The following is a 26,481-nucleotide window of genomic DNA, read 5'->3' as shown; positions in this document are numbered from 1 at the left end:
CCCCCAGCCCATGTTGCCTCATACATACCCACCCCGTGGAGTTCCCTTCAAGGCAGCATTCCATGTGTTTTGTAGCCCTTGACACACTAAAAAAAAATACAACAGTGATGTTTACAGAATTCATACGAAAAATTTAATGAATGAAATCATATTGTGGTTCAAGCAACTTTGCCAGTGGTTGATTTTGAGAGTTTGGGTTTAAATGAAATAAGATTGACTATGAGCTCGTCATTGTTGAAACTGGGTAATGGATACAAAGAGAGAGTTCATTAGATTTTTGTGGATATTTTTGTATATGTTTGAAATTTGCCAGAAATAAATTGGTTGATTTTTTTTTCCCTGAGGTTCAGATTCTCCTTTGAGAACATGTTTTACTTTTATTTGTACTTTTTAAAAGGATTGTTGTTGGTGGGAAATAAATTCTTAATGAGACCTTTACTGATTTGAGGGTAAAATCAAGATTATCGTCTGTAATAGGGACATGCAAGTCAATGAATTGATTAAAAATATCTAGTTCAATTTAAACAACAACAACAACAGCAATGAAAGTACAAGTTACTCCCCTGGGGCAGGGAGACAATTACAGGGGCAGGTAAGATAGGCTAGAGCTTATGGAAAGAAAACCACATTCTCTCCATGCTGGTTACTAAATGCATCTCAGAAGGAGCCACTGGGTTAAAGGATTAGGTCCTCAGAGCTGGATCCTCACCAGTCTTAGAGCCTTTTGTATGGACAGGCAGGTTGTATTTTCAGATATGTCATCTTGGAACCGTAGAATCACACAGTCCCAGGGCTGGAGGGGGCCTTCAAGGCCATACCATCTTTCTCCAACGTTTGAGTCTTTTCTACGGTTTGCATTATAAGATCAGCCTCTGAATTCTTCCAGTTATGGACAGCTCACTGTCTCATGAGCTACCTCATTCCTTTACTGGACAGCTCTTATTATTAGAAATCTCTTTCCTTACTTTGAGCTGAACTCTCTCTCTGCAAACTTTTTCTTTTGGATCTAGTCCTTTCTTCTGAAGGCAGACAGCATAGTGTCAGAGACAGGACATGAGCTACAGAGGCAGAGAGCCTGTTCTTCTAGTCTACCAGTTGTTGACTTTGGGCAAAGTACTCCATCTCTCCCAACCTTAGTCTCCATGTCAGGCAAAATGGCGCTGCTCCCCTTACCTGGGTTAATTGGAAGATCAAGAGAGATAGTAGGAAAAAGGTCATGATAGATCTACATGTACTGATATAGAGAGATGTCTATGACATATTGTTAAATGGGGGCGGGGGGGAAGCAGGTTTCAGAAGAAATAGATAAATAAGCACAAAAACACTGGAAAATTGGGTGAGCAGCACACCAAACTATTAAGAATGGCCATCTCTAGTGGATGAGACCAGAGTGGCTTGTCACTCAGATGTTACCTTCCTCCATGATGGTTAAAAAAACTTTTTTTTACAACAAATGCATCATATTTAGGACCGCAAAAAATTAGTAAAGACTTCTCCATTTTAGAAAGAAACAGATAAAACATTCAGAACACTTTACATCCAAAAATGAAGTCTACCTGTATCAGTTGCGGTGTTTCTTTCCCTGCGGTTTGTCTGAATCGTTGAGGCATGCCCTAACAGGATTCTGTGCAAGTGTCCACCTACAGGAAATGGCCTTAAACATTAACCGTTGTTAATGACTGCTTTAGGTTCTGTCCCCACCTGCCTCAGGGCCTTTGCATTTGCTGCTCCCTCTATAGCACCTTGTAATCAGTTTGTGTTATACTGAAGGATGGTCACTTCTGAAACACAGCCATCTCACAAACAGACTTGGATATGATGGGCAAAGATATACCCTTTCATTAAGTGGGGAGTGATATTTGAGTGGGAGTTTCATGAGTGGTTAGTTCACTGATAAACAGCAGCTGTGAAGTTGACTTTTGCTTCCTGATGCTACCTCCTATGCTTAGAGACTCACAGGTGAATACCTAGATGGCAGTGCCCCCTGAACATGCTTGATGTCTTCCCTTGGGTGACATGTTGAGCCTTGTCATGGTGACATGGATTTTAAAAAATAAAAGCAGCAAATGACAAGGAAAATATATCAAGCCAGAATCATTCACCAGACATCTGTTAGCGCCTGCCACATGGCGGGTTCTGTGAGGGATGGGAAAATAAATCACACTCAGTCCTGCCCTCAAGAAGCTTGCTGCTGGGCAGAGAGACACAAGTCCTGAACCTGAACGTGCATGGAAAGCAGAGCATGTGCTACACTCAGTGGCATCAGGAGAGCATCATTTGCACGATTGCTGATTCAGGAGCACTTTGAGCTGATCCTGGAGGGAAGCATAGGATTCTCTGGGACAGAGAAGCAGAGCAGGATGCTCTGAGCTGCGAGATTTGCAAGAGTAAAGGAACAAAGGCAAGAAAATTAGTCAAGTGGTGTCTGCAGAGAGAGGATTGGGTGCAGGGTTGAGATGGGAGATGGATCTGGAAAGGTGAGCTCTGCATATTGCTGGGAGGCCTGAAATGTCACCAGATGACATCCAGTAGACCTGTGCTGTAGCAACTGTGGATGGGAGGAGAGGTAAGGGATTAGGGGCCAAAACGACCTCTGTGCCCAGGTTAGTTCCTGATGTGGAAGTTTCTGTGAATAGCTGAAGATACCACGGTTCCTCCTCCGGTGCTAACCAGTTAGGAAGCAGAGAGGGAAGAGGCCCGGATGAGGTCTCAGGACTCCAAAAAGCAGAGGTTTCCAGAGGTTGGGTTGGGATTTGGGGAGATAGGGAGCAGTAATTAGAGAGGGTGGTAAGGAAAGCTTTCTCTTCCTGTGCACTGAGCAGGAAAATCTCCCCCAGGAGAATACTTTTGCCCTTTAACAACTATGAAACTGACAGGCTGACACTGTTGCTAAAGTGGAGAATTTTTTTTTTCTTTTTTAATAACACCTTAAACTATAGGCATGGAAGCTGGCATCCTAAATGAAACACGTGTTGCTCTCCAGCACCTGACAACCTGACATAATCTAAGAGTAACTACCAAGAACACACAACTGGAATTGCCCGTGAATCTGTTCGCCTGGATGGGCTCCAATTGGGCGAGAAAGTGGGGATGGCCAAGTCCAAGGGACCCAGCCTTGTCTTCTCATTTGTAGCTGATTGGTGGGGAGTGGCTTTCAGAAAACAGGGGACGCTGTAATTAACTTGAAGGTGGTAGTTTCTGGTATGTTTTTATTTGTCATCTGATTATTAAACAGATTTATGGCCCTACCCACCCACTGAAAAGGGACCAGTGCATTTAGTTGAAATTAAAAGTAGAGATAAGGCTTCCTGTTTAGATAATAGCATCTCTTTTTTAATAGATTACTCATCTTCTGTGAAAGAGGGGAGAGGAGTTAATTTGTGTGATGAAGTGCTTTCTATTTCTGGGAGCCGGCTGGTGGATGTGATTGCTTGAGGAAGGAGTGTAATTCATTCTTGAAATCACTGAAAGCGTGTTCAGGCCAAATACCTGTGCCCTGAGGAGTGGGGTAATTTGTAATGTGATACCAAGGAACAGAGTGGCTTGTGGTTTCAAAGCAACTGTCTGGGGAAGGTGTACAGTTTGTCTTTAGATTGGAGGTCAAATTCCCATTCATTCTCAGAAAAGTGCCAGAGAAATACAGGGAGATCTCAGAGGTATTACAGGTTCAGAAGTGAGACACATGAATTTTTTTGGTTTCCCAGTGCATGTAAAAGTTAGGGACCCAGGGCTTCCCTGGTGGCGCAGTGGTTGAGAGCCCGCCTGCCAATGCAGGGGACGCGGGTTCGTGCCCCGGTCCGGGAAGATCCCACATGCCGTGGAGCGGCTGGGCCCGTGAGCCATGGCCGCTGAGCCTGCGCGTCCGGAGCCTGTGCTCCGCAAAGGGAGAGGCCACAACGGTGAGAGGCCCGCGTACCGCAAAAAAAAAAAAAAAAAAAAGTTAGGGACCCACTCGGTTTCCACTCTGGATGGAGAGCGCCTGGAAGAGTCCATGCGCGCAAAACTGGAGGGCTTTAGACTTTACTGAACACTTGATGGAAGCGGCAGAGGAGGGGTTTACATCACGTATGCTCTTTGCTCTGACTCTTCCCGCCACACAATGCCCAGCCTACTGGTTCCCCTCTCCTCCTCCCAAACGTTCCCCCCAGAAATGCATTTTGTTACTGGAACATGCCCACGTGCATTTCACCCAACTTCTCCTCCTCTCTTGCCCACTACCACTCGGAACAGCTTACACACACGCCTCCCCAAAGTGAATTCTCTCCCCTCCTCAGGTAGGCCACGGGGCTGACTTTTCTAGGAACACATGTATGTCAAGGGAAGATTTGCTCGGGGGGGTTGGAACTCCACCAGGAATTATCCAGTGTTTTAGGAAATTACATCAACAGCAGCGCTGCTCATGGTACCTGAGTTGCCAACCCACTTACCTGGGCTGGTCTGTAAGGTGAACCAATATGTGTTCAGTATATGACACCTGTAAGTACAAGTATTTGGCTACTTCTTTATCTTCTTGTAGCAATTCCAAGCATTTACATATTGAAAAACATGTTACTTTATTACTTCTTCTTTATATCACAGTTGGGGCATTATATAGAATTTTCCCCAATTGGGTGTTAAGCACCTTGTATTATTTATGAATTTTATTTTAAGATATTAAAGGGGACCATACAGAACAGCTGTCATATAAAGGGACATTGAGTAGGATAAGGTTGAAACCCCTGAATCAGAAGGTGAGTCAGCCAGATGTTGGCGCTATGTTGGCTTTTGATAAAGGGTTTAGGCCCAGTTCCCTTAAATTTGCTGCGTCCTTGATCTTTTCCAGCTGCTTGAGACAATAGGCCCATAGATGCAAAAGCCCCCATACACACAACTTCCTGGCAGCTCTTAGGGTGAAAGGAAAGACACCTAAAATATGCTCTCTGAAGTTTCTGGTAGAAGGAAATTGGCCATTTGGGAGTAATGACTTTCTCTACCCATGTGGTGTTCCAGAGATCTCAAATCAACACACAGGAATTCTAGTAATGACCTATCAAGGTAAGCAGTGCAATTACAATCTTGCTTATAGAACTGGACCCTGGGTACATTTTTGTACATTCTCGGAAGCCCAATAACAATAACAATTAACAACAATGGGGTGTTGGGCAAAGAGCACTAGCCTCGGGTCAGGGGCCATGGCCAAGGACCTCAGGGTCAAGTGGGGCATCTTTTTCTAATGGTGTAGGTTCCAGACTGTGCCCTAGGTCAGGATTTTTCACACTGTAGTAGACTCATTGCAATGTCATGAAATCAGTTTCTGGGGTCATGACCAGCTTTTTAACAAAAGTGAAATACAAGAAGATAGAATAGAAAAAACACATCCGGGTACATCACACCTCGTATTTCAGTTATGTATATGTGTACCAGCTCATGATGTAAAATGTACTTCTGTTTACGGGTCATAGTCAAAAGATTTGAAGGCACTGTTCCCTGACATAGGGAATCAGAATCTCTGAGGTTCCCAGGTGAGTGTGTGAAAACCAGTTCCCCTAGGGATTCTTAGGGCTCTGGTTTGAGAAGCCTTGCTGTGAGCCTCTCAGGAGGTGCATTTGTTTGTCAGATCTTTTCTCACTTGAAAGTGAGAGGAGGGTCCTGGTGGGAGGTGAAGGGGAGTCCAGGCCAGGTGGGGACCGCTGTGAGTCTGAGGAGGAGGATGAGAGGGCACCCATACCCTTCACTGTTTTGCTAGGGTCAGGAAATTGTTTTGGATTCCTTGGAGAGCTTTAGTTTTTCTGTTATTCTAGCGGGAAACATGGGGTTCTGTTTCTAATCACTTAGAGATCCTAAAACAGTCATCCCTTGGTATCCATGGGAAGATTGGTTTGAGCACCATCACCACCATATCCTGCCCTCACAGATACCAAAATCCCTGGATGCTCAAGTCCCTTATATAAAATGGCGCAGTACTTGCATATAACCTGCGCTCATCCGAACGCTTTAAATCGTCTCTGGATTATTTATAATACCTAATACGATGTAATGCTATGTAAATAGTTGCCACAACACAGGAAATTCAAGTTTTGCTTTTTGGAGCATTCTGGATTTTTTTTCTGAAGATTTTCAATCCGTGGTTGGTTGCATCCCCAGATGCAGAACCCGCAGATGCAGGGGGCAGCTGTATGATCACAATTGCCTAGGTTTATTTCTCTGAGGTCACCGTCTGCATTACGTTGGACCAGTGTCCCTCAAATGTTTACACGCGTCAGAATCACTTGGAGAGCTCATTAAATTCCAGATCGACAGCCCCACTCCTCTGATTCAGTCGGTCTGGAGTGAGGCCTAAGAATTGGCATTTCTCCTAAGTTCCCAGATGATGCTGTTGCAACTGGTGTAGGGATCACACTTTGAAAACCACCCTGTTAGATCAACAGAAAGGAATGTGCCCGGCAGAGTTCCTGACACACACAGCAGGAGTGCAGTAAATGCTTTCTTGATTAAACTGAACTGAATTCCCCCTGGCAGAAAGACCTTCACTAAGGGATGGTCGGTTCGCTACTTTCAGCAGTGCAAGAAATGGCTCCTTGATAGTGAGTTGTATGCTTTTTAAATGGGTAAATTGTATGGTATGTGGATTATATCTCAATAAAGCTATATTATCAAGAAGCGGGGGAGGAGGGGAAGAGTGAAGGGGAAAAAAAGAAAGAAATGGTTGTTTTTTCAAAAACACACATCAGAAGTGTCTGTTAATGCCTTAGAATGTGTTATAAGAGGACCCGTGTCAAAGGAGAAGGTAAAAGGCCTTCTAGGGGCTTCCCTGGTGGCGCAGTGGTTGAGAGTCCGCCTGCCGATGCAGGGGTCGCGGGTTCGTGCCCCGGTCCGGGAAGATCCCACATGACGCGGAGCGGCTGGGCCCGTGAGCCATGGCCGCTGAGCCTGCTCGCATAACGCAAAAAAAAATAAAATAAAATAAAAGGCCTTCTAGCTGTATTCGGAGGCCCCTTTCAGCTCTGCCACTCTCTGAACTTCCTCCTGGGACTCTGGGCCAGGAAAAAGGATGTCTCTCCTGAAGGGCTCATCTGCTTTCCTTTTCCAAACAATAAATGATGCCTAAAGGCCTGTACATTTCCCCTGCCAAAAACCCATCCTGGTGCAAACGTAGCTTTCCTTCCTGACCTCTCTTTTAAATTTTCCTGCTATTTATATTTACCTGTCTGCAAGTTTTCCAAGCAAGTGAAAGCCCTGGACACCCCAAGGGGTAGGAGACAGAGTTGAGGTTGTGGGATTGGAAACTGGTACCCACCTGGCAGAATGGAGAGACCAGGGACTTCGAGGGTTTGTGTAGTTTCATGGTTAGTAATGCCCGCTTTGGCATCAGAAACAACTGGTCTGATTCCTGGCTGTCACTTCCTAGCTGTCTGAACATAGATTGGCATAGAACTTTTCTAGGCCTCAGTTTCCCCTTGTCTAAGATAGTTCACACTGCCTGCCTTAGAGAGTTGTTGTAAGAATGAAACGAGACAATGTGTGTAGGTAAGAGTGCTTAACACTGGGCCTAGGCACACGGTAGGCACCCAGCAGAAACCATGACACTGACGGAGACGATAAAGATGAGAGGGTCCGGGGCTTCCCTGGTGGCGCAGTGGTTGAGAGTCCGCCTGCCGATGCAGGGGACACGGGTTCGTGCCCCGGTCCGGGAGGATCCCACATGCCGTGGTGCAACTAGGCCCGTGAGCTGCAACTACTGAGCCTGCGCGGCTGGAGCCTGTGCTCCTCAACAAGAGAGGCCGCAACAGCGAGAGGCCCGTGCACCGCGATGAAGAGCGGCCCCCACTCGCCGCAACTGGAGAAAGCCCTCGCACAGAAACGAAGACCCAACACAGCCAAAAAATAATAAATAAATAAATAAATAAATATTTTTTTTTTTTAAAAAAAGATGAGAGGGTCTACCTTATGTTAACAATTGTCCTTTGGCTATAGAAGCATCTGAGTATCAAAATAGGACAAAGGGTTTTGCCTGCTGTTGTGAACCTGCCCACCTCCAAATGGATTGGCAGTGCCTTAGAATACAGTGGCTAAGACTTACAAATGAATAAATCAATCCTGGAAACAGATGAGCTATGACAGTTTAATAGCCAGAAGCCCAGCAGAGCTGAGACGTGACAAGACCCAGAACACCTAGAAGTCCCAGAAGCCAGCCCAAGCGTGCGGAAGGCAGCCTCTCCCGCTGTGACCTCTGCACTATTGACAACACCCCCGAGGCCAGAGAACCAACAGGGATATGGGTCTGGTTTGTGACTTGTTCCTTACTTTCCCCCTCCCCTTCTTCCCCCTCTCTCTCCTTCCCCTCTCCTTCCCCCTCCTCCTCTTCCCTTGGGGTCCCATCCATGGGGCCCTCTCCCATGTGCTTGGTGTCCTGCCAGCTCTGGCGACACACAGAGCTCCTTTATTTTTCGTGCCCCTCAGCAGGAGTCTCTGCAAGGCTCGACGGCACCAGAGATTGAAACTCTGGACTCTACTTGGGAATTAATTTGATTACACACAGCAGTAGAGCAAAGATTCCAGAACAGACTGCCCTGGATTTGAGTCCTGTCTTCACCACTTACCTGGCTGGCTGTGTCACCTTGGACCAGAAACGTCTTCTGAACTTGACTTCCCTCATCTTGCAGTGAGGATGATGAGCCGTGGACCTGCTTCCTTCACAGGGAAATCACATCACATCATATCAAATGAAACGATGAAGGAGGAAGGCGTGTGGATTCAGCGGGGATTTGCAGACGCCTCTGGCCCCCCACTAGGCACGAAGGCTACACTGGCAAGCAGAGCAGTTACAGAGCTCTCCCTCCTACAGACTAGAGTGGAGGGAAGCAGACTAAGTCAGTCCATGGGTATGGAACCATGATCCGAGCTGAGCGGCATGAAGGACAAGGTCCAGGGCTTCTGTGGCCATCTGCCCTAGGGACCTGCTGTGGTCTGGGAGGTGAGGAAAGGCTTTAGTGAGGAGTCGGAGGGGTGAACCAAGATCTGAAGGATGAGCAGGAGTTAACTGGGGGGATATGTGAAGAGGCTTAGACCTCAGCAGTGCAGATAGAAGGACCGGCTTGGATAGAGACGCTGAGGCAGAAGGGGTGGGTCGTCATGGGGCCTTTGGACGCCTGAAAGAAGATGACATGGAGCAGGGCAGGAAGGAAGGGAAGGGCAAGATGAGGCTGAAGAGGGGGCAGGACCCACCATACACAGCTTGTCATCCTTGGGAAGGATTTTGGACCTTCTTCTGAGAGCCACGGATGCCGTGGAAAGGTTTTAAGCAAGAGATCGGAAGGGTGCCACGGTGCAGTCCTCTTCTCTTCCAAGAGGCCCCCTGGACTGCTGCGTGCAGACTGAAGAGAGACAGGGTGGACACGGGGACAGCAGTCGTGGCTCTTTTGGTTGACCACAGACCACAGTGGTCCAGACAAGAGACAGCAGTGGCCAGAACCGGGGCCATGTTCTTGCTGTGTCACTGTTTCGATGCCAACGTGTGAGAACCTCTCTTCTGTCTCAGTGTCCTCAGGCTGCCGCAACAAGGCACCACAAACCAGTGGATTAAAACAACAGAAGTTTAATCCCTCACAGTCCTGGAGCCTAGAAGTCTGAGAACAGGGTGTCAGCAGGGCCATGCTCTCTCTGCAGGTTCTAGGAAAGGATCCCTCCTCGCCTCTCCCTAGCAATGCTTGGTGTTTCTTGGCATGTAGAAGCATCACTCCAGTCTCTGCCTCTGGTCAGTGGCTTCTCCTTGTGCATTCAAATTTCTTCTTCTTATAAAGGATACCAGCCATTGGATTAGGGCCCACCCTAAATCAGTATGACCTCATCTCAACTTGATTACAGCTGTGAAGGTGCTATTTCCACGTTAAGACCACATTCCGAGGTACTAGGACTTCAACATACCTTTTGGGGAGGACACAGTTCAACTCTCAGCAACTCCTCTGAGTGCAACTCCTGGTGCACAGCCCACCAGGGAAAACCATCCTCAGGTCCTAAGTGCCCTTCAGAGCAGACAGGAGGGAAAGGCTCCATTAAACACAGGAACCAGGGAGGCTGCAGTTCCCGGGAAGTATGTGCATTTTCAGGTGAGATATACAAGGAGGACCAAGGAAGCACAGGCCTTGGGTTCTGGTCCTCACTCATACCTCAGTAGCTGAGAGATTTAGGGCAAGGCCTTCCCTTTCCTGAGCTTCAGTTTCCTCTCCAGTAACACCAGAACTGATGACACCTGCCCAGAATTGGTTATTGTGGGGAGTCCAATGAGATAATCAGCAAGAATTTCCTGAGAAGATACTGGGTGCCCAACATTGGGATAACTCACTGGGTGTGTTCCTAGGAGAGGGACGTCTAGTCCAGAGGAAGCTGTAATATCCTTCCATGTTAACCCCCCAGGCTTCTCCCCTCTAATGGCACGATGGTTACAGGCGCAAACTCCATCAGCGCCAATATCATCCAGTGGGCAGGGGCTGGGATGAAACGAGAGAGGCCAGCAGTGACAGTTCCCAAAGCTGAGTGATGGATCCTTGGGGCTTCGTTATTCTATTCTACTTCTTTAAAATTATGTTTGAAATGATTCTTAATTTTTTTTTAAAAAGTTTAACAAAGAAGCCTACAGACTCTGGAGCCAGATTGCCTGAGTTTAAATCCAAGACCTGCCACTTACTGTGTAGACCTGGGCAAAGTTATTAATCCTCTCAGTGCCCCGGTTTCCTCATTAGTAAAACAGGGATACCAACCTGCCTCGTGGAGTGTTTGTGAAGATGCGATGCGTAAATGCATGTCGGGTGCTTGGGTTCATGCCTGGGAGGGAGTGTACTAAACACATGGTGACCATTATTTACAGAAATAACGGTTCCAAACATCATCGTGTTGCTGATCCAAAGTCATCACCTTCAAGGGATCACACCCTCAGCCTTGCAGATCCTCTAACCCATGACTGCCACTTGGACACTGTCTTGGTTTGGGTTTCCTGAAGCAGATCCTGAGACAGGATTTGAGTGCAAGGAGTTAGTTTGAGAGGAGATTTCAGGAAACAGCAGCAAGAGAGTGGGGAAGTGAGAAGAGGAAGGGGAGACAGCCAGGAAGGGTGCCTATGCCGGGCATAGGCTCCCACTGGGAGCCAGCACAGAGCACGTGCTCGGGGGCCGGGGCGGTTGTGCACACACACGACGGGCCCTCAGTCGAGGTCTACCACGTGGATGCCAAGCCCCAGGCAGCGGCAGGTGGTGGCGGGTGGGAGGCAGGCAGGCGGAGAACAAAATGCTGAAGGGGTGTGGGCAGGGCACCCAGAATCCACCTGTGAGCACTCTGGTGAGTGCTCTTTGAACACCTGCGTAGAGCCTTACCCTGATGGGGGCTCACCTTCAGGATCAGCCTCACCCCCCCGCCCCCATTGGATGGCTCTGGCTCCTCGTGAGATTAGGGATAATAAAAGCAAGAGCAATTCTGTATTGCTGTGCCATCAGAGCAACCCCTGCAATGGGAATGATGCGTCTGCAGCATTGGGACAGCTGCCTTCCTGCTGCATCAGGGCAGACATCTCTCAGCCCTGGCATTTGCACACTGAGCCAGGGTATAGCCTCAGAGTCTTTCTTAACATTGCTTTAGCTATCCATTACACACCTGTGAGCACAGACACTTCCATGAAGCTTGTTTGCCATCCCTGCCCTAGGGCTTATGAAGGTGGGGGGAAGTCCCGGCACGGAAAACGCCGTGCCACAGACTCACTGTATGATTCTGGGCAAGACATTTAACTTCTGGTCCTAGCCGTCCCTCTCTGGGTAGAATGGAGGGTCTGACGGAAGTGAGGCAGAGATGGGGTTTGGTGCTCTCTTACAGTCAGGCAGGGACGGGTTTTAGACCTTGGCTCCATCATTTATAAACTGTGCTCCTTGGGCAGGTGACACCACCCGCTCTGAGCCTTATGGTGTCTTTTTGTATAAAAGGGGGCCATAGTAACCCATTTGTAGTGGTGTTGTAGGCGACAGAGATTATGTGTATACAGTAGAGAGCTCCGTGTGTGAGCAGGGCCTCAGGAATTGTTCCCTGTAATTGTCATTGTCAGAACCGTCATCATATTCATCTAAAGCCCCTTCCAGCTCTAAAATTCTATGACTTTACGGACTGTCCTCATCCAAGAAGACAGCGTGGTAAAATAAGGCAACAGTCTTGATTTTATGTAAATGTTCTTTCTAATAAGGACAGGAGGAGCATAATTGCCCCTAAATAATTGCGCCGACTTTGCCACAAGCTGTCAAAAGGCCTTAATTGGTCCATCTGTAATGACTGCGGCCATCTGCGTTTGGGGTGATTTAACGATGGGGCTCTGCCCGAGCAAGGCCCTCAATGATTAGAGCCGGACAGGGGGATATATCTCCCTCTGTTGGGAGTAGTGGTGTGTGGTATAGGAGATTATCTCATCCTCGTGTTAATAACCTACCAGTTGAACCCAGCCAAGAAGAAACACTGGTCACAAGACAATGACTGTGGATTTTTTTTTTTTTTTCTTTTCTTTAAAGATAGTGTTCCTGCCCGAACAGCAGCCTATCTGGAGCGTGATCATGCCTCTTGCTATCTTGTCTCACTGCCCAGGAAAGTCTATTTTGGAAAGATTTAGTCCTTCAATTAGGGCAAATTGATTTCTGCTCTCTACAGAGCCACTGTTCCGAAGAGAAGTGGGAAAGGGCCGGAGAAGCCATATTAATCTTTGCAAGCAAGCAAGAGGCAACCTGGAGTATTTTTCAGCCTTCCAGCCTCAGGTTGTATATGGAGTTAATCTTTCCTCTGTATATCTTTTAATTGCTCCAAGGTGCTTGCAAGGTGCCAGACAACACAACACAAAACACACCTCATCTCCACTCTTTAAGTTTCTGGAGACTTAAATCAAGTGTCTGGAGCAGTGTTTCCCCAGGTTCGCCAGCACAAAAGTGATTAAGCGGTACCTAAGATGATCTCAGGGGGCCCAGAGGCTTTGCATTAAGTAACATTGACTCATGGGGAGAGAATGCTTCCTCTTTTCAGTTCTCTTTCATTTCCTCTGATTACCTCAGATGGAAAGTCTCGACTGGTTGCCCATATCTCCCTTCTAGACAAAGAGGGAGGCAGGAAGATCTGGCTAAAATCTAGTAACGTCACTTTATTCTTATTTGTTTGGGTTTTGTAATTTATTAGCTCTTTATCACAAATGGCACCGATTTTCCATTTATAGTTTTTAATGCTTCCTTTTAAAATAAATTTTTAATTGAAAAAAAGTGAGCTGGGACTTGCCTGGTGGTCCAGTGGGTAAGACTCTGCACTCCAACGCAGGGGGCCCAGTTCGATCCCAGGTTGGGGAACTAGATCCTACATGCATGCTGCAACTAAGAGTCCACATGCCACAACTAAAGATCCCTCATGCCACAACTAAAGATCCCTCATGCCACAACTAAGACCCAGTGCAGCCTAAATAAATAAATAAATAAATAAATAAATTTTTTAAGTGAGTTGATTTAAAAAAGAATATCTTAAGTAAATTGTAGTGAGGTAGGCAGAAGTGGCAAAAATCGTGCCAGTAGTATATGATTATGAGAGATAGGGAAAACACAGCTAGAAAGGGGAAAGCCTCATGTTTCTACAGAGAACCCAGCAACTTACTGGCTGTATGACCTTGGGCAAGTTTCTTAGCTTCTTTGAGCATCAGTTTTCTCATCTGTCAAATGGGGAGAACTGTAATGCAGAGTATGATTTTATGAATCAAGGGAGATAAAATATGTGAAGCTCCTTTGCAAGTCATAATCTGCCTTACCAGTGAAAATGGTTCATTTCTATACAGGTTAGAAAAATAAAAGGTTCAGGGGGTTCTGGATCAACCATTCAAGGGGCCCTGGCTCTACTGTTAACTATTGCACCTTCCCTTCTCTGGACTTCAGCTTTCTATCTATAAAATGAAGAGACTGAACTACTCCAGTGCTTTCCAGGCCTAGCTGTACATCAGAATTACCTGTGGGTCAAGTAAAACCAAAGATGCTGATGCTGCCTTCAGTTTACCAAATCACAGTCGCCTGAGAGGATGCCCAAGCAGCTGTATTTGCAGCCAGCTCACCAGGTGATTCAGCCACAGCCCCTGAATTAGGAGGGCCCTTCCAGCTCTAACTCCTGATGGAGTGAATTCAGAGCAGAATTGTCTGACTTCTTTAACCCAGCAGGCTCGTTCATATTATTGCAAAAGCTCATTCTTTTTCATTGCTGAATAGTATTTCCACTGTATGGATATACTACATTTTATTTATCCATTCATCTGTTGATGTGTATTTGGATGATTTGATTTTCAATTAGGGGATATTATGAAAATTGCTGCTATGAACATGAGTGTACATGTTTTCATGTGGACGTATATTTTCATTTCTCTTGGATATACACCTAGGAGTAGAATTGCTGGATTGTATAATAACAGTGTTCAACTATTTATGGAACTGCCAGACTGTTTTCCAAAGAGGCTGCACCATTTTACATTCCCACCAACAGTGTATGAGAATTCTTACTTCTCCACATCCTTGTCAACACCTATTATCTTACTTTTTCATTATAGCCATCCTAGTGAATGTGAAGTAGTATCTCGTTATGATTTTGATTTATATTTCCCTGGTGACAAATGATGTTGAGCATCTTTTCATGTGTTTATTGGCCATTAGTGTATCTTCATTCAAGAAGTGGCTATTCATGTCCTTTACCCATTTTTTTTAAATTGAGGTAAAATTCACATAACATAAAGTTAACCATGTTAAAATATACGATACTATGTTAAAGTATATGATTCTTTGACATTTAGTACATTAGTAATGTTGTGCAACCATCACCTCTATCTAGTTTCAAAATATTTTTACCACCCCAAAAGGAAACCCCATACTTATTAAGTAGCCACTCCCTATTCCCCTCCACCCCAGTTCATGGTAATCACTGATCTGCTTTCTGTCTCTGGATTTTATTCTGGAATTTCATACGCATGGAATGATATAATATGTGACCTTTTGTGTCTGGCCTCCTTTACTTAATATGATGATTTCTAGGTTCATCCACATTGTGGCATGTATCTGTACTTCATTTCTTTTTTGGCTGAGTAATATCCTGTTGTATGGCTATATTCCATCTTTGTTTATCTATTTATGAGGTGATGAAAATTTGGGTTATTTTCACCATTTGGCTATTGTGAATACTGTTGCTATGAATGTTCATGTATAAGTAATCAAAACATTTTTTAGGGACTTCCTTGGAGGCGCAGTGGTTAAGAATCTGCCTGCCAATGCAGGGACATGGGTTTGATCCCCAGTCCGGGAAGATCCCACATGCCTCCGAGCAACCAAGCCCATGTGCCACAACTACTGAAGCCTGTGCGCCTAGAGCCTGTGCTCCACAACAAGAGAAGCCACCACAGCGAGAAGCCCGCACACCACATGAAGAGTGGACCCCGCTCGCTGCAACTAGAGAAAGCCCACGCGCAGCAACGAAGACCCAATGCAGCCATAAATAAATTAATTAAGTAAAAAAAGAACCCAAATATTTCAGAGAGAAGCAAAAACAAAAAAACATTTTTTAGCTGTCCTGGATTCCTTGATCCCTTGCATTTCCATAAAGTTGAGGATCAGCTTGTCAGTTGTCAATTTCTGCAAAGAAGCCATCTGTGATTTTTTGATCATATTGAATCTGTATATCAACATAGGAGGTATTGCCATCTTAACAACATTAAGTCATCTGATCCATGAACATGGACTATCTTACTGTTTATTTTGGTTGTTCATTTCTTTCAACAGTGTTTTGTAGTTTTCAGTATACATTTTGTACTCACTTTGTTAAATTGTAAATGGTATTTTTACCATTTTAATTGCATTTTCAAATAGCTTTCTTATTTGCTAGTCTATAGAAATACAGTTGATTTTTTTTTTTTAATACAGTTGATTTTTAAATGCTGATCTGTATCCTGAAATCTTGCAAAGTTTTCCTGTTCTAGTTTCTTTTTTTTTTTTTTTGCTGTACGCAGGCCTCTCACTGTTGTGGCCTCTACCCTTGCGGAGCATAGGGTCCGGACGCGCAGGCTCAGCGGCCATGGCTCACGGGCCCAGCCGCTCTGTGGCATGTGGGATCTTCCCAGACCAGGGCACCAACCCAAGTCCCCTGCCTCGGCAGGCGGACTCTCAACCACTGCGCCACCAGGGAAGCCCTGTTCTAGTTTCTTTGTAGATTTCTTAAGATTTTCTGTGTAAACAATCATGTCATCTACAATTAAAAATACTGCTACCTTTTTCTTTCCAATCTTTATGGCTTTTATTTCCTTGTCTTACCAGTTACACTGGCTAGGAATTCTAGAACAGTAGTAAAGTGGAGAGAAAGTGAACAGCCTTTCTCCTGCTCTTAGGAGAAAAGCATTCAATATTTCACCATTAAGTAGGATATAAACTATAGGGTTTTTTTGTAGCCATACTAGAGTTTTCATAAAGGGCTGTAACCCTGATTAAAATCAAGAGACACTAACATTAAGGCTGGCACTTTTAGTAGAAAGAGACTATCTTTGAGATTTATTTATAACAGCTTTTCCAGGCATGGGCCAGAAGCCAGCCTACATTAGAATAAGCAAAAAGAGGAATTGGTTGTTATGTGTAATAAGAACATCTGGGAGTCTCTCTGCTTCAGGCACAGGGGCATCTGGAGAATCAAAATGTTATCAGGATAATGTCTCTCTCCATCTTTTCACTCTCTTTTTACATGTTGGCTTCAGTCTCAGCAGATCTTCCCACCTCTCATCACCTCATTTTGCTGAAGATGTCACAAGCAACTCCAGACTTAGGGCCAAACAACCTAGCAAATCTAGTAAGAAAAAAGGGCCTCATTTTTCAATAGTTCTGAAAAAGAATTCTCAGGATTCATTGTTTGGACCAATTCAGGCCACATGTCCATCCCTGAACCAATCACTGTGGCCAAGGAAATGGAATGCCCTGATTGGTCAGGCCCAAGCCACATGCTCCTCCCCCTTGGAGATGTAGTCAAGCCCACCCAAGTCTGAAGGACTGAGAAGGGGAGGGGCAGTTTTCCAAAGAAAATCAGAGTACTGTTGCTAGAAAATGAGGGAATGGGTCCCAGCCAGACATAAACCACAGCTGCTAACGCCCTCATACAGAAGGTCTCTCTGTGTTCCAGGTCTGGCACTAACAATGGACCTCTTTAAACTTCAGTTTCCCCCTTTGCAACACACAGGTGGTTATTCCTACCCTTCTTGACCCTATCTGAAAGGTCCAATGAGACAGTGCACTGGAAAGCTCTATCTAAACTGTAAAGTGCAGTGCACATGTAAGGAAGGGGTCACAAGAATGATTACTCACCCTTCTATCCATCTGTCCTCTTCTCTCTCCCTCACAGAGCACCTGAAGAAGCCACTTGAAGACTACATGGCCCTTTTCCCCAGCGTGAGGATTCTCCGAACCAAGAAACGGGAAGGGCTGATAAGGACCCGGATGCTGGGGGCCTCAGCAGCAACTGGGGATGTCATCACATTCTTGGACTCACACTGTGAAGCCAATGTCAACTGGCTTCCCCCCTTGCTCGGTAAGGGAGGCTGGCAAGGTGAGGTAGGCGGCCTGGAGTGAGCCACTGGCCTCCGGTCCTGCTTTCTGCAGGGAATCATCTATACTACAAGTCTTCCCTTGCCTGCTTGAGATACACCCAGCACAATGCCAGGCACCACGAGGGTATCAGGCCCTCAGGAGTGCTCAGAGCAACCTTAAAAGTTCTGTCCCTTAATTTTACAGAGGAGGAAGCTGAGACTCAGAGAGGGGAAGTGACTTGCCCAAAGTCATAAAGCACATTAGTGTCTAGTGACATGATTGCTTCTCCCAGGTTACTTCAGGTGTTATTGGAAAGCAAGCCAAGGCTGCCTACTGCTAAGAGCCAAATTGTAGGGAACACCATCATACCAACTTAGAACAGTTATCATTCAACTGCACTGCTGCTGTGAGCAGGGAAGGCTGTAAGCTTTATCTTCAGCCCTCACAAAACCATGCCAGGTCGAAAGTCTCTCCTTTTTATAGTAGAAGAGACTGAAGTTCAGAGATTTTGAGTGACTCACTTGTTCCCTTGGGCAATAAGTGTCAAAGTCACCATCTCTCTGGTTCCAAAGTGTATCTTCTTTCAGGATTCCACACTGCCTCCCTAAATTCATTTCCTCTTTGGAGAGTTTCTGACAGCTCTCAGGTAAGGGCTCCAGACAGAGGGCAGCGTGATCCAAGAGTTGTCCACGTAGGCTTGTGGACAGAAGGGAGACACGAGGCCTGGCTGCTGGGCAGTGAGGTGCCTCATAGCTGGTTGAAGAACCAGGTCTGAATCCCTAGGCTCTGAGCTTTGAGGAAGGCATTGGGCTGCTGCTGATAGGTGGACCCTGAAGAGGAAATGTCCTACTGGGGCTGGGAGTCAGGTGAGGGACAGAGACGGAGGCAGATTGGGAAAGATCTGTCAATCCAGAGAGAAAAGTGAACGCCTCAAAAATGGATGGGTATGCTCTCCGTGACAGAAAGCATAGGGAGCAAAGAGGACTCGAGTTTAGGGCAAACTTGAGTGTGTATCAGAATCACCTAGAAGACTTGTTAACACACAGAGTGCTGAGCCCTGCTCCAGAGTGGTTGGTTCAGGAGGTCTGGGGTGGGGCCTTAGAAGCTGCATTCCTAACAGCCTCTGGGTGGTGCCAGTGCTGCTGGTCCAGGGACTATACCTTGGGGAGCACTGGTTAGGCCCCCATTCAGAAGTGAGGACAGAAAGCAAAACCCACACGGTTTCATGGGATAACCCAGCAAGTTTGTTTCCTAACACAGATCAACATGAAACTCTAATATCAGATGATATGCTTCTGACCCCAAGGGTCCAGGATCCCACTGGGTTAGGAAAAGGATATAACCCAGATCTTCTGGTAAACTGTTTACCTAATTAAACCAAGAGATCTGCATCTGCCTCTCATGACTGAAAGAGAACAAAAAAGAGAAAAGGCTTCACTGTAAATCACCTAATTGGGACTTCCCTGGTGGTCCAGTGGTTAAGAATCCGCCTTCCAATGCAGGGGACGAGGGTTTGATCCCTGGTCGGGGAACTAGGATCCCTCCTGCCATGGGGCAACTAAGCCCACATGCCGCAACTACTGAGCCCACGTGCCACAACTCCTGAGCCCACACGCTGCAACTAGAGAAGCCTGCGCGCCATGACGAAAGATCCTGCACGCCACAAAGAAAGGTCCTGCGTGCCGCAACTAAGACCCAATGCAGCCAATAAATAAATAAAATATTTGTTTTTAATTTAAAAAAATAATCATCTAATTTATAGTCCTGAAGGAACATCACATTTGGGGGGGGGGTCATTCAGTGACTCATAAGGAGACTGAAGTGGTAGAACACGAAGTTGAGCTTGTGGTTAACAAGCCTTAACCCTTGTTTTAACAGCCTTAACTCAGTTTCTATGGAAATATATGAGGGTAATTTTCATAATCTGCAGCCATACATGGAAGAAACATTCTTCCTCTTCTTTTTCCCTTTTTCCAATAGAAATGTGAACCACTGGTGTAGGTGTAAAAGTCTATCCCTGCTTATATGAGCAGCTGACCGAGCCCATCACGGCTTTTTTCTCTGAAACCATGAACATGCCCGGTTCACCCTGCCTTCTTTGGAGAGTAGGCATTTCTGAGCCTGAAAGGGATTCAGCTCCCCTGAAAGGAAAGCCACTGCTGTTCATCATTTTCTTCATCTCTATCACCACCATCATCACTGTCATCATCATCATCACTGTCATCATCATCATCGTCATCGTCACCATCATCATGCCTCTGCTAGTCCCTTATCATTTTTTTATCACAGCCCACATTTGAATGTGACTGCTAAAGCGGACAGAGCAGGCCTTATTATCCACATACTGCAAATGAGAAAACTGAAGGGCAGAGAGAATGAGGGGGATACTCACCCTTCCAGCTCCTGCTTCTGAGCTGCTCTCAGCGATCCTGGGCACAAAGGATGTCGGCAGAGGGCTCGTCATGTGCTCGAGGTTGGGCTAAGCATCTTGGCCCCATCATCCCACTTGGTCTTCACAGAGATCCCAGGAAATAGGTGCTGTCTTCCTCCATTTTCTTGGCCAGGAAACAGAGGTTCAGAGGCATCAGATAACCTTTTCCAAGGTTATACTGTTCATAGATGACAAAACCAGGGTTTGCACCTGGGCATTGTGTCTTCAAGTGAGTACAGCACCGTGGAATGCTACCTCTGATGCCACCGCCTTGACCTTACACCTCCCCCAATCAGCCAGCATCCAGCAGAGCACTGTGTCCTCAACACACACCCTCTCTGGAAGGGAAATCCCTCACGTGGCCATGAATTATCAGGAAGTGAGGCCCTTCTCTAGATCTTTCCCTGGGAAGATTCTTCTGCTTCCTTAATCCCTAGAGAGCATGTCCACAAGGCAGATCCAGGCTCCACCCCAAGAGATCCTGATTCAGTGAGCCTGGGGCTGGCCAGCCCTAGGGGGATTTTTTAACACACCCTCGGTGCTTCTGGCACTGGTGGCCCCAGATCTACACTTGAGGACAGCATCAAAAGCACCATTTCTCAGTTTTCTGAGCATGTGCCACAGAAATACATTAGACATGTCAATCCAGTACACAAATGTACACACTGATGCAGTATGACTGAAATATTGTCCAAAACCACTTTCCCTCATCACCTAGAATGCACCCTGACATTCTTTTTTGCTTCACTACAAACACACACACAAACACACACACACAGTTTCATGACCCACCTATGGATCATGTCTTGCAGTTAAGAAAGAGGCAAAACTTTGCTTTGCTTTCTCCCCTGGAAGAAAAATCTGTAGTAGCTTGATGAAGCCTGCGCCCTGGGCAGCTGCCAGCCTACCCTGGCCCTACCAGGCTCCGCATTCCAAGACTTGGACTTGACTCCTGGCCCAAGCAGCCAGGCACCCAAGCACAGCCCACTTACCCCTCATGGCAGATTACCTGCCCCAATCAGTGGCACCTCCTGGTTGTAGTCAGGGCTTCTTGGCAGGAAGCGCACTGAAGGGCAGAGAGTGAATTTTATAGAATCAGCTTCTCCCTGGCTTGAAAGGGACATAGAGCCATCTAGGTTAAGACCCCTGTTTGCTATCTTGAGTCACCTTGCCTGCATCATTCCTGCAGGGCAGAGGTCCACCGGGCCCTGCTTGCACACCTCCAGTCCTGAGGAGCTCATGGGATAGTCCGTTCCCTCTTCAGTAGTTCTGGCTGTTGGAAAACGTGAGCTGGACTCTCTTGCAAGGACCGTTTGTTCTTTGACGGCAGCTAGGAGGTGTTGGGGAGCTTCAGGGACAGGCAGTCTGCCATGAGGGGCAAGTGCTGGAGTGCCTGGCTGCTGAGCCACAAGTCAAGTTCAGGACTCGGAATGGGGAGGGCCAGAACAGGGACCCTCCCAGAAGGAAGTTAATCTTTTTGCATAGCAATGCTGAGCATGACAGACAGCTGTGCTCAACACCTTCAAGCAGTACTGTATCCAGTACTCCTGCAACCAGGCCCTCTTCTCCCCATTTCACAGAGGAGAATGCTGAGGCTGAGATGTCATTGATGTAGCCGGCCCAGGGCCCTCTCGTGGACAGCAGCATATGGGCTGGGAGCCCTGGTCCATCTTGCTTAAAGCTTGTGCGCTTTCTTCCTCACGGATTCTCAAACTCGAGTGTCCAGAGAAGTCACCCAGGAAACATGTTAAAAATGTGAATAAGTTGCAGAGCAGGGTCATGCATGTAGCTGCTCTCCCATCCGGCCTCCTTAATGGGCATCTCTTGGCTTCTTCAGACCGCATCGCTCGGAACCGCAAGACCATTGTGTGCCCAATGATCGATGTGATTGACCACGACGACTTCCGGTATGAGACGCAGGCGGGGGATGCCATGCGGGGCGCCTTTGACTGGGAGATGTACTATAAGCGGATCCCGATCCCTCCAGAACTGCAGAAAGCTGACCCCAGCGACCCATTTGAGTAAGTACAAGTGACCCAGGCCGGTCCCAGTGGCTGACCCCAGGGAGCCCTCCCCAACACACACAACTCAGGATCGCCACCCCCCCCCAGAAGTCCATTGCAGGGGAGCCAGGGCAGACGTCCCCAACAGAAGCAAAGTCCCCTCCCAGCTTGTCACGGAGCCTTGGCTCACGGACCACCAAGCTGATCGCCTCTTCCTTGCCCACTCTGAGGACTGCCAGCGCGGGGTGGCAAGCCTAGCACCCCGTTGTAATCATCATCATCATCGTTCTCGTTGTCATTGTCACCACCATTTATTGCACACTTTCTAAGTGCCAGGCGCAGTGCCGAGCACACTACACGGTGATCTTATTTAACCTCCAACAGCATATGTAGTAAAAGTTATGATCCATGTTTTCCAAATGGGGACACCAAGGCTCCGGGAGGTTAAGCAGCCTGTCCAGGTCACGCAGCTGTGAAGCGGCAAAGGCTCAGTGCCTTGCAGGTCTGTCTGCCTCTGGAGCCGACTTTCCCATCCATCAGTTATACCCTCTTGGAAGTATCGGGGAAATAGCTTGTCCCACGGTGGAAGTGTGGGGTGCGGGTGTGTGGACCGCACCCGTAGCATCCTGGAACGGCAGGGCTAGAGGGAGCCTACAGGTAACGGACTCCAACCGCTTTGCCGATGAGGAGACTCGGGCTCCAGGACAGGGAGGGGCTTCCCTGGGGACACAGTGGGCTAGTGGCTAAGCCAGAAACAGAGCCCACTGCCCCTCTGGTACCCCAAGTTCCAGAAGGGTCTTTCCTCCCACAGTGGGCTCGCCATCCCTGCAGCTGTCACGTGAGCCGCTCCAGCTCTCCTGCCAGAGATGTGGAAAGACCTCTGGGTACAAAGCCAAAGTCCAGCCTCTCCAGCTGTATTGGTTTCCTGATTAGTTTCCTAATTGTCACTGCAGTAATAAATTACCACAAATTTACTGGCTTATTAAAACAACACAGGGACTTCCCTGGTGGTCCAGGGGTTGGAGCTGGTGCTTCCACTGCAGGGGGCGCGGGCTTAATCCTTGGTCACGGCGCAGCCAATAAATAAATAAATAAAATAAAACGACACAACTTTATTCTCTTAAAGTTCTGGAGGTCAGAAGTCCGAAAGGGTCTCACTGATTTAGCGTTGGCAGTGCTGTGTTTCCTCCTGGTGCCCCAGGAAGGGATCCATTTCCTTGCCTTTTCCAGCTTCTAGAGGCTGCTCACATTCTTTGCCTCATGGCTCCCTCCATCTTCAAAACCAGCAACATAACATCTTCCAGTCTTCCCCTCCTCCCTCTCCTTGTCTCCCCCTACACCTCCCTCCCCCTTCCCTCTCCCAGTCTCTTGCTTCCATCATCACGTCTCCTTCTCTGACTCTGAGCCCCCTGCCTCTTTCTTCACTTATAAGGACCCTTGTGATTACATTGGACCTATCCAGGTAACCCAGGATAATCTCCCCATCTCAAGATCCTTCACTTAGTCACCCTTGCAGAGGCCCTTTGCTGTGTAAGGCAACAGAGTCACAGGTCCCGGGAATTAGGACATTGGCTTCTTTGGGAGGCCACTATTCTGTCTGCCACCCCTGCCTAACCACGGCTTAGCCCCAGTGAAGTCCAGCCACTCTGCCTCACCCTCTCCATCTGAGAAAGGGGGGCTGTTGGCGGCTCAGTCATCTTCATGGGCGCAGTGCACCCAGGGTTCCTGGGGGGCCCCTAATGCTGTGAGCCGCAGGGAAGGCTCAGAGGTAGGAAGAGGTGGGCTTGCTTGAGGAAATGGAAGGTGACCAGGGCAAGAGAGTAGCATGAGCTGAGAGTGGAGAGCGTGAGTGGATCCCCCGTGCTTACTCAGCAGGCCAGACGTTTGTGCTCTGGTCCTGACCTCCTGTATCCTAAGCATGGTCAAACACTACTATTAGAGCCCTTCTTAGGCCACAGATATGGTTTAGCCAACACCACATCATGCAGCCAGGTCCTACCCCAGTATGCCCCAGAGTCAGCCCCCAGTTGTCCTGAATTCTTTGGAGAAGAATGTTAATAACAGGAGTAACTAACATTTGGCCTGACGTGGCAAAGCAGTTCCAGCTGACATGACCGTGCTTGATTCTCACAACATGCCCTTGGGTGTTGGTGGAACTCTCTCCACTTGACTGATGGGGATACTCTAGTTCAGAGAAGAAACGATACTTGCCCAAGGTGACACGTAGCAGAGGCTGAGGTTAGGCAGGCTGCTCCAGAGAATGGAATTTTTAGGGTAACCAGAACCCCCTTTTATGGTTTGAATCTTTGCCATAAGCTGACTTGTAGGCCCTAGATTTGAAAGGTACGTAATGGTGGGTCTTGGCCCATTCAGTCTCCTCGTTGCAGGATGAGGGAGGGGTGGGTGCAGGTCGTGCAGCTGGTTAGAAGCAGAGGCCCAGCTAGTTTTGTCTGCAGTCTCAGTCTCCTTGTCTGGATATTAAAGGGGTTGGCCCAGCCCTAGAGCAGGGACTCTAAACCCTGGCTGCATGTTGCCACCACCTGGGGAGTTTATTTAAAACAAAGAATAATAAGATAATAATAATAAAGTTATTAAAATAAAGTTAAAAACAAAAAGAATAATAATAAGAAGGAGTATAACAGATTCACTTTGCTGTACACCTGAAACCAACACAACATTGTAAATCAACTGTACCCCAATAAAAACTTTAAAGAAGAAGAAGAAGAACCACCGAGGCTGCCCCTGAGTCCAGTTACACCAGAGTCTCAGGGTGGGGAATTCAGGCATCAGTTCCCAGATGATGCTGACATATGGCCAAGTTTGAGAGCCACTGGCCCAGATGCTTCCCGAGGGACTCTCCATCCTTTGTAGAGGTGCCACCTCTACAAATTTGTAATAATTATTTGTAATAATTATGAAACAATTATTAAGGCAATTAATAATTGTTGGTTGAATACTCAGAGCAGGTGTAATGCTGGCCAGAACCAGCCTCCTTGGTCAAGAAGTTCCCCTTCAGAAACTCCCTCCGTGGAGGAGAGCAATTGGAGAAAAACGAGCACAAAGGAGTTTCTAAACCCTTTGAACTCTCTTCCAGTTCCTTCCAGAAGTCTCTCTTCTGTGTTGCACTCGGACAAAACCCCAGGAACAGGCCACTAAGAAATCCTGGTCATTGTCTGCACACCTCCCCATGCTGCTCGGCAAGTGGGCACGCTACAGGCACAGAGCCGTGTCATGATATTTGAAAGACACAGGCTTTGGTGGCAGCTCATCCACTTACTAACTACGTGCCCTTGAGCAGAGCATATAGCATTTCTGAATTCCAAATTTCTCCATGTGAAAAGAGGGCTAGTAATAGGGCTTTGTGAGAGCTGGTGATGTTGGTGAGGTGAGTGGTACACACACTAGATGCTCAGAATTGTTGTTATTATTACTGTTGAGCACAGCAGAAAACCGGCCAGGCTAGGGGAGAGGCCTCCCTCTGGAGGTGAAGCCTCGAGCATCCAAAATGCCTTACAGCTAATACCCTACCTATCCTACCACGGCCCCTGCCGCTCGCTTCCACCCAGGCTGACGTTTTTGTGCAGAGTCTTAGGTTTGATTTCCCATGAAACACGGAGCCAGAAGCACTCTCCGGCCCTCCAAGCATCACGGCTCCAGCCAGAAAAACCGGAAACCCTACAACCTTCATAAGACAGAAGAAAGTTGATACTACTAACACCTTACTTTCCTATGGTACTGGTTACTTTCAAAACTGTACTAGCAGTGTGAGCTAGCAAGGGTAGCTCTACGTCCCTGTGTAGATGGGGAAACCAGCTGAAAGAGGTTAAATCAGCACTGTCCTATAGAAGTGTGATGCGACTCACATACGTACTTCTGAATGTCCTCATAGCCACGTTAAAAAAAGATAAAGGGAAGCAGATAAAGTTCATTTTAGTAATGTATTGCATTTAACCCAGTATATCTAGAATATTCTCATTTTAACATGTGACCAATGCTTTCAAATTATGAATGAGATCTTTTCGGTTCTTTTCTTCACATTAAGTCTGGGAAATCCAGTGTGCATCTCACACTGCCAGCACCTCTCAGTTCAGACCAGCCACACTGCAAGTGTCAGTAAGCCGCATGTGGCCAGTGGCTCCCGTACCCAGCAGCACAGGGTTCCGGGGCTAAAATCTTCACCCCAGACCCCACCACAGGGTTTGGGAAGAGCTGAGGTTGCAGTGAGGATTTCCCCGTTTCTGATCCGGGCTCACGAGGTCAACGTGAGGAGTAAATTCATTTTGGTAATAAATTAGCTCAGTACAGCGCCTGGCAGATTCAAGGCCTCGGTCAGTGATCAAGGGAGTCCTTTCTAAAGGGGTCCCCTCCTGTGCTATCAGGGCCCATCTACTGCAGGAAGCCTCGCAAAGCGTGTGGGTTAACTCACCTCTTTCCAAGTCAGTCCACTTGCCCTGAGCGTGCTGTTCCCCAAGCCGGG

At 47.3% G+C, this 26,481-nt stretch overlaps 1 protein-coding gene across 1 annotated transcript in view; it reads left to right on the top strand.

The window, feature by feature from the left end:
• Nucleotides 1-26,481, top strand: part of GALNT10 (polypeptide N-acetylgalactosaminyltransferase 10) — a 232,389-nt gene that overhangs the window by 171,323 nt on the left and 34,585 nt on the right. The window contains exons 5-6 of the mRNA XM_059062936.2: nucleotides 17,386-17,571; nucleotides 21,839-22,022. Coding sequence (XP_058918919.1) covers nucleotides 17,386-17,571; nucleotides 21,839-22,022 — 370 coding nt within the window. The remainder of the gene's footprint in view (nucleotides 1-17,385; nucleotides 17,572-21,838; nucleotides 22,023-26,481) is intronic.

Source organism: Kogia breviceps, chromosome 4 (assembly GCF_026419965.1).
Source record: "Kogia breviceps isolate mKogBre1 chromosome 4, mKogBre1 haplotype 1, whole genome shotgun sequence".
Taxonomy (NCBI): Eukaryota; Metazoa; Chordata; class Mammalia; order Artiodactyla; family Physeteridae; genus Kogia; species Kogia breviceps.
The sequence above is the reverse complement of the archived record's forward strand: the minus strand, read 5'-3'. Positions and strand labels throughout refer to the sequence as shown.